Consider the following 9,099-nt stretch of genomic DNA (forward strand, 5'->3'; position numbering starts at 1 on the left):
GTTTAGCCAATTTGTACAAACAACTAGTTAATAGAAAAGAAAAGCTTTTAATGGCCGAAGCTGGATCTTAAATGCTTAAATAACTCGATACTACATATGTCATGAAAATTGCCCACCGAATTGATTTTTCAGACTTTTTAAAACGCAATCCCGACATAATTATAATAGTAATAATTTGATACTTATTGGTATCTTGGGGGGAGTTGGGGTGGATCTCGCTTTCGCGTGAAAAGTCGCGCCTCTATAAGCAAGGAGGAGAGGAGATGAGGTAGACCTCACTTTTTGTGGAAAGTCGTTCGCATCTATAGGCAGAGGGAAAGGTGGACCTCGCTTCGCGTGGAAAGTCATATCTTTTTAACGTGGAAAGAAATAACTTTTTAACGGATAACGAGGGATGATTAAACCTGCCGGGCTGTGTCCAGATTCTCACCCGAGTACCATCCAAGTATCTTTTTATCCTTGTTGCTCACTGAATGTGAAACAAAGATACCATGATGCCTGGAACGCACTCGAGTAGGAATCTGAACGCGCCCTTGGAGGTCACTCAGGGTCATGATCTCGACAACATATGTCAAGGTCATTGAAATCGGCGAGATCGCCAATTTTCTAAGGTTTTACCGAAACATTTTTTTCGTATGTATTATATAATGCTATTACTTATTTAAACAAAAAATTGGATTAATTAATTTTAGAACTTTTTAAGTATACATTTTAATGTTGCTGTAATATTTCAAAGATGAACATTTTATCGTTTTCTGCAATGTTACAACAACTATTATGTTTCTGCAACGTTGCAATCTTGCAAAAAAAGATTTCTGCAACATTACTACAATCTTTCGGTGCTATATGGGCTAATGATTGAAACTATTAAGTTTTTCCCTACAAAAAATTTTCCCATCTTCGTGCGGTATCATTTACCACCTGATTCGCGTTTGTCTCACACAATCCTTCTCTTCGATTAATCTTCAGTTTTAGCTCCTCAAATCCTAGGATGTACATACATATTCATATATGTATGATGCACAATGTCATCGAAATCGGGCTAATTCACAGTCAATCGCCGTGATGCATACATAACGTAGCTTTAACAGACACAGCAGTTTGCGGTATTCTACATGGCTGTAAACACCGTTACGATTTCAAACAAATGTTATTCTTCGGTGGCCGGCTGGCCAGTGGGGCTAGTCAGTCGCAGCCGGTCGGTGTGGAGATTCTGAGTTATTCCGACATGTTTGCAATCGGATAACTTTGTGGGATCGCGAGACACGCACTCTTAACGCGAACCATTAACACGTATGATATATTACGTTATGATATGATACGGTGCACGCGTTTTACAGTATAGCGGCTGACCTGCTCTCAATAAGCGCTAATGAGAAATATTTTTCTTCGCTCATGGTTTTAATGCGTTATACCGTTTACTCTATCATTCTTTGATTTCTGAATCTTTTTTTTTTTTTTGCTTATGTGTATACTATATATTATACTAATATCTCATATGTGTGCCTTCACCGTGTCATTTCTCACATCAAATTCTGATATAAAATAAATGTATATTAGGACTTCATATAATGTATACATACATATACAGAGTATCCCGTAAGTTTTTGCCAACCGCTTTTGTGTAGATAGAGCGGACTAAATTGAGTCGAAAAGTTCTCTACCATTTTACAATTTTTGCAATAGTTAATAAAATATTAATAAAAATTGTCAAATATTGTGTTGATCTTGAATACTTTTTTACTCAAATACTATCAATTTTATAGAAAAACTGCAAAAGACAAAAACCATTTATTTTCTTCTACAATAAAATATTATGATACCATAAATATAATAGATTAAAGAAACTAAAACATGACCTAGACACAGTAGAATTTTTTTTTTAATTCAAGAGGATATCATAACTAATCCCCAGTCAGAAATGATAATGGACTCGACATCGAATCGATGTCGATTCCATTAACATTTCTGACTGGGTTTATGCATGATTTTCTAATGATTTATCTGTCAGATTATTACACTTGAGAAGAGACTTATACAAAACAACAAAAGATCATTGTTAAGAATAATGTCCGCATCAATTTTTTAAAATTTTGTATACGTGAAAAGGTGGTACCACAACATCTATATTACATCAAAAAACATAAACTTAATTTATCACATCATATAACTATGAAAAAGTTTTCGTCTATGACACATTTGTACATGCACCGGATACTTAAAATTGAAATTAATGAAGCTCATAGATCTATCAACTCTTCCAAAAAACAGTCGCTAGATTTAGTAAAAAGGATTTCTCAACACATTCCATGGTACATTTGTGAAGAGTTTTTTAGTAGACAGAAGTTGTATTTCACAAAGTTATATGATCAAGAAAGATATAAATTAAACAAAAAAATGCATTGGCTTATCAAAAGAAAAATACAAGAACGGTTTCGAAATGTTAAACCTGTTAGTTATAATGTAAAGGATGATAATCATAGTCCATTGATAGGAAGTAGAAAGAATAGTGGTGATTCGATTAATATTAGAAATTATAACCTTAATAATCAGGATATCAATGGAAATAGTGTAGATGTGCATATAGATCTGTCTGATATTAGAAGTAAAAGTTTCGATTCATCTTTGAGTTGTTTAAAAAACAATTGGTTCATTAATCTGACTTCCATTCATATACCATTTAAAGTTCAGAGTTTATTACAATTGGGAGGAAATTTTTCCCTCCCTCCGGTTAACATCAAAAAGACCATAATTGAGTTTATTAAGAGTATTGAGAATAATATTAATAAACTACATATTGGTAATTGTTTAGAGGTTAGAAATAGAGCTATCCCGATTATTAGCAACCTTTCATCAGTTCTCAATCATACTGATAGCATAAAAAATAAACTTGTGGACATGTGGAAGGAAACTAGCTTGTTTATAAAGAATAATAGGGACATCATGATTACAAGAGCCGACAAGGGGAATGTGACAGTGGCAATGAGTAAAATGGAATATAAGAAAAATATGCTAAGTTTACTTAATGATAGGGATACATATGAAGTAGTTAAAAGGGATCAAACCAATGTTTTATCGAGGAAATTGAGAGAATTGTTGGCTAGATGGGAGAAAAAAGAATTTATCACTCATTACACATACAATAGTTTAAATGTGAGTGAAGGTGTGTTGCCGGGAGCATATGGACTCCCGAAAATACACAAAATAGGAGCACCTCTTAGAATTATCATTTCAACCATAGACAGTCCGTTATACCCGTTGGCAACATTTCTACACAAAATTATTCAAAAAGTCAGTGTGAACTCATTTAGTCAGATAAAAAACAGTTTTGACTTGATTAATGTTTTGAAAAAAACTACGTTAGATGACAATTTTATTTTAATCTCACTTGACGTCGTTTCATTATTTACGAACATACCCATTGACTTAGCTTTGGACAGCATCTCTCTTAGATGGCCTTCGATTTCTAACAGAACGAATATTACTAGGGACGAATTTTTTATTGCATTAAGACTGGTGATTGATTCGACTTTTTTCTCTTTTGACAACGTTATTTATAGACAAAAATTCGGCATGCCTATGGGTTCACCTCTGTCTCCGGTTATCGCTGATATTGTGTTACAAGATTTAGAGAGGAAGGCGTTAGATACTTTAGGCTTTTATATACCATTTTATGTGCGATATGTGGATGATATTGCTATGGGTGCTCCTGTCGAAAAAACCTCAAAAATTTTGGACGTTTTTAACTCATTTCATCCTCGATTACAATTTACGTTAGAAATAGGTGGAAATAGGTTGAATTTTTTGGACATCACCATCATTAAGAATAACCAATCTCTGGAATTTGATTGGTACCATAAGCCAACATACTCGGGGAGATATTTGAATTTTTTTTCTGAACATCCTTTGTCGCAGAAAAAGGGCACTGTTATGGGAATGGTTGATAGAGCTTTTCTATTATCAGTACCTAAATATCATAAAAAGAATTTATTATTTGTGATAGAGACACTTATGAATAATGACTATCCGGTGGATTTTATTTTCAATGTAATGAATGAACGTCTCAAATCTTTATTACATGGAAAAACGTTGAGGCAAAACAGTAACATTGATAGCGACACAGATGTAAAAAACAATATGTGGTTTGCGTTCCCCTATGTAACTAAGGTTTCGGATAAATTTAGAGATATCACCAAGGATTATAAAGTAAACCTGGCGTACTTTAGTCTCAATAAGCTTAGCTGTTTTATAAAAACACATAAAGATCCGATACCAAATATGTCTAAAAAGAACGCAGTATATAAGATCAAATGTAATGACTGTGATGCTTCATACGTTGGTCAGACTAAACGTATATTAAAGACGAGAATTAATGAGCACCGTAATGATATTCGAAAAAATATTAATAATCATTCGGTAATTACAGAACATAGACTTAATTATAATCACGATTTCGATTGGGAAAATGTAGAGATAATGGACAATGAAAGATTTTTATTTAAACGACGAATATCAGAAATGGTGCACATACAGTTGCAAAAAAATGGGTTAAACTTACAGTCTGACACAGAATTTCTACACCATGCGTATATTTCGATCTTGAATAATTTGTAACGATTGTCGTTCGAAGTTTTCATCTTTATTACTATATAGTTTTTGTTATCATTGCTCGGTAAGATAGTCTCTTTGTATCCTTTGATTGTTGTCTTTACCGTTTGTTACACATCATAAATGTCATTTACCACTCTATATAAATGTATAATTCGAGCGAGTTACTGTTGGAAGATTCATACGATTGTTCGTTGTTATATGAGTCGACAAAAATGTACCACGTATTCAAAATTGATTGTTTAATTAGATCTGACTTACTGAAATTTATTGTATTTGACTGCGGTGTTTTTTATAATTTTAATTAATGGATACGATACACATTATACATAAGTATTACCGTTTATTCTTGGCCTTACGGGTGAGTCTTATTCACTGGTAGTTACAATTTTATTGGAGATTTTTGGTATTGTTCATTTCTATTTATAGAACTACATCCTCGAACGTTGCCAATTGCTTTTTCAATCTGTTGTCACGTATTGTTGATGGAAGGAGTGACCACTCTCGTGGAGCCAAGTAATGATCGATAATCAATATTAATTTTAAGTCTAAGATGCACTGATGATGGCTCGAATGGATGCCGAAACGTATGGATGCTAATTAATTAATAAACTTATTCATCGCAAAACGATCAGCGACTATACTCTCATTAGCCCCCTTTTTATGGTTTTATTTTGACAATTTCGAGAGTTTTTATTATATTTATTTTATTATACGCTGGCTGAAAAATGCGTCAACAACATAATTCGTTTTTTAGCTTTATTTTGATGACCTTTGGTCCAATTGCGCTAACTTATATTAAATCGTGGTCAAAACAACAAAAGATCATTGTTAAGAATAATGTCCGCATCAATTTTTTAAAATTTTGTATACGTGAAAAGGTGGTACCACAACATCTATATTACATCAAAAAACATAAACTTAATTTATCACATCATATAACTATGAAAAAGTTTTCGTCTATGACACATTTGTACATGCACCGGATACTTAAAATTGAAATTAATGAAGCTCATAGATCTATCAACTCTTCCAAAAAACAGTCGCTAGATTTAGTAAAAAGGATTTCTCAACACATTCCATGGTACATTTGTGAAGAGTTTTTTAGTAGACAGAAGTTGTATTTCACAAAGTTATATGATCAAGAAAGATATAAATTAAACAAAAAAATGCATTGGCTTATCAAAAGAAAAATACAAGAACGGTTTCGAAATGTTAAACCTGTTAGTTATAATGTAAAGGATGATAATCATAGTCCATTGATAGGAAGTAGAAAGAATAGTGGTGATTCGATTAATATTAGAAATTAACATGAGATATTAGTATAATATATAGTATACACATAAGCAAAAAAAAAAAAGATTCAGAAATCAAAGAATGATAAAGTAAACGGTATAACGCATTAAAACCATTTCTAATAGGTTGAAATTTTTATTCTGTTCTCTGTTCCTTGTTCCTTTTGTTGTGCGGAGCCCCTAAAACATGGATTTCAGATATTTGGACAGGCGCAATTTCAGTGCTTACTGTAGGAGCTATTATCCGTAGATATGCCTCTGTGTATATACATACATATGTGTACTTATGTATTTATTATATGTACAGATTGCTTAATAGAGTTTAGAACTTGTGCAATCACATTTTATTGCGTCGATAAATTTATATATTTGTATAATAAAATTACAATCTAAATAAGTATATATGAGAAACATAGTCGTGAGAACTTTACATGAGAAAATAATATTTTATTTATTGTTGATCAGTCCTTTATTCTGATTAATAATGAGAAAATAGGTCTACATAAGAAATACTTGATACATATTTTCTTATTTTTGCATATTATCTTCTTTCCATTCCTTCATCCATTCAAGTATTTTATCTATATTAATTGGCATGTCTTCTGGAACATTGTTTGTTAGTTCAAGCACTATATCTGGGTCAAATAAGTCTTCTATTTCTGGGATAACAATTACAAAATTTTCAGCTCCTACATTGTTGTCCGGTTTGTTCTTGGCTTTTCTTTCTATCTTCCGTCTTTTATGTAGACGGTTGTCTAAAGTAGCATTGTTTGCTTTAAGTATAACCACAGCGTCAAACCAACTTAGAGGAAACAAGTTGGCACTGTGATAGTCCACGATTTGTCCTCCTTCTCTAATCAAATCCTCCATAAGTTTCACTAACTAGAAAGAAAGATATTGCAAACAAAAATGTGTATGTTTAACATGTGACCTAGATGATATAATCTGCAGAAAATATTTCATAATTTTAATTCAACCAAATTTGTTGGTCAATTTTAAATAACTTAACATTGTATGGATCATCAATAATCCATGATGATTTTATTTTTTGTTTATTATATTTATTAAATAACTATATATTTCATGATTTAAAAAACTACAAAAATTATGATTATTAAGAACAAAGTCTAATGTTCGTATTATACTAGCAACAGACAATTGCATTGTGTTTATGTTTCTTGGACCTAATTCTACAAATGTAAGATTATCTTAAATCTTGATTTAACTTTGTTTACTTTTTCCAAATTCCAAGAATTTCTTATATTCAGAATTAAAATATTCTTAGAATTAGAAAAAGATAAAGAATAAATTGGAAAAACAAAGATTAAAGTTAATCTTATGTTGGTAATACTAAATCTTGATCAATTAAAGGAACTGCCAGCCAGCATCAATGTATCAATATTGCATACACATTTAATCAGAGATATATGTGTGGACAGAATGGCTGCTCGAATTTATTTAAAATAGAAAATGTAAAATTACTGTAATCTTTCCATTTGGAAATATAAAATACAAAATGAATTTTAGACACCTATTTAAAATAGAAAATAGACATTTTTTAAATGGTTTTTCCAAATGGTTTTTTAACAATGGATTTTTAAAAACGGTTTTTTAAATGTTCTTAGATTAATTTGGCATGTTTAACTTATATTTGTAAAATTCACTAGTGGTTCGAAAACTACAAACATAAAAAATAAAGAACATTCAGCCACGCGCAAAGTGTTCATTGCGAATGTTGTATATTTAAAATTCTTACGTTACATAAACAAATTATAGATATTTCGGCATATATCAGGACATCTTCAGTATACAATATAAATACCTGGTTCGAACCTACAGTAAAAACTGGGCCTATGGCTACAATAATAATTACCGTGTTTCCGTCCAATATGCTGCATTGTAACTCTTCGTCATACTCGCTTATACATCCAGTATCAATAGCTACTTTATTGACGTCGATCCAGTTTAATTCAGTATCTTCCTCCAACAAATTCGCCAATGTGCTCTTGCCTACGCCAGGTGGGCCTAAAAAACATTGACAATTATTAAGGATATTTGAAATTTATACTGAATAACAACGCTATCACATACCACATATTAAAATGTTAGGTAAGCTCCTACGCGTGTTCATCTTGTAGAAATACAAATGTAACAGCAATCAAATTAATGCTGATTTTTTTTTTTCTTTATTAATGACACGTGGTTCTGCTGAGTTGACCGTTGTTGACTGTGTCCTAATAACAGCGATGAAAGACATAAGAAATAACATGAGATTTGTTCGCATCGCATGCTCCAACATGCTCTTACTTCCTTCAATGAGCACGTTTGAGAGAGTAAGAGCTACATCTGGAGGAAATAGGGGCATGTTGGAGCATGTGACGCTAACAAACCTCGTGTGCTTTGTATATATTGAGTAAGTATAAAAATTGTGCCCAATTTATTATTCAAAATTCAAACGGTTGCTATTTTTGTTAAAAATAAATTAAAATCTAAATCTTACTCTATCTGATGAGAGGATTTAAGAATCTGTTTTTTTTAATTGTAATGATTTCGATGGAATCATGAGCAATCAAAGTCAAAATATTCTTTTTATTTGATTCGCAACAACTCAGTAACAAAAATTTGTAGAGACATTTTTTAAAAACAATGTTATAGAGAAAACTTTACGAATTTACATTAGAAATTCAAAAATTTTTGCGAATTTTTTTGGACATGTGACTAGCCTACAAAGTGAAGAAAAAATTTCCCATTTAATTCATAGTTTTCTATACATTACTAAAAATTACAAAACTCACATAAATTAAAAAAATATAATAACCATTCAAAAGTAGAAATTAAAGTTTTAAAATCCTTTGTTTAAATTAAATTTCATTCATTTTTAACAAAATTGCAGCTGTTTGAACTTGGAATAATAAATCCACTAATCGTTGCACTCACCCAATAATAATAATAACAATAATATGTATCGTACCTGACTGTATATGGTAGTATACAATATTTTGCAGTGATAGTCCGATCTGAGTTTGCTAAGAGAAAAATTCACAAAACACAATTCACGAAGTCTGCCTACTTTGGCTGGTATCCATAGTCAGATCTTATATTCAAGACAGTGTTGTTAGACGGAACGGATTTCTGGCGCATGCGCGACGATCAAACAGCCAAGCGCAGTGGTGTATCGTAACGTGTAGCCAGTGCA

At 31.7% G+C, this 9,099-nt stretch overlaps 2 protein-coding genes across 2 annotated transcripts; one reads left to right on the plus strand and one right to left on the minus strand.

Annotated features, from left to right (window-relative positions):
- Positions 1 to 2,898: 2,898 nt before the first annotated feature.
- LOC108760626 (uncharacterized) lies at positions 2,899 to 4,614 on the plus strand. Its single transcript, XM_018506682.1, has one exon. The coding sequence runs from the start codon at positions 2,899 to 2,901 to the stop codon at positions 4,612 to 4,614; it is 1,716 nt and encodes a 571-aa protein (XP_018362184.1).
- Positions 4,615 to 6,431: 1,817 nt separating this feature from the next.
- On the minus strand, positions 6,432 to 8,178 carry LOC108760627 (adenylate kinase isoenzyme 6). The gene is made up of 3 exons (XM_018506684.1): positions 7,995 to 8,178; positions 7,777 to 7,928; positions 6,432 to 6,785 (listed from the first exon to the last, which is right to left on the minus strand). Exons 1-3 carry the CDS (start codon positions 8,032 to 8,034, stop codon positions 6,432 to 6,434), a joined length of 546 nt encoding a protein of 181 aa, XP_018362186.1. The 5' UTR covers positions 8,035 to 8,178.
- Positions 8,179 to 9,099: the final 921 nt, after the last annotated feature.

The sequence above is a fragment of the Trachymyrmex cornetzi genome, unplaced genomic scaffold, assembly GCF_001594075.2.
Source record: "Trachymyrmex cornetzi isolate Tcor2-1 unplaced genomic scaffold, Tcor1.1 scaffold23, whole genome shotgun sequence".
NCBI lineage: Eukaryota > Metazoa > Arthropoda > Insecta > Hymenoptera > Formicidae > Trachymyrmex > Trachymyrmex cornetzi.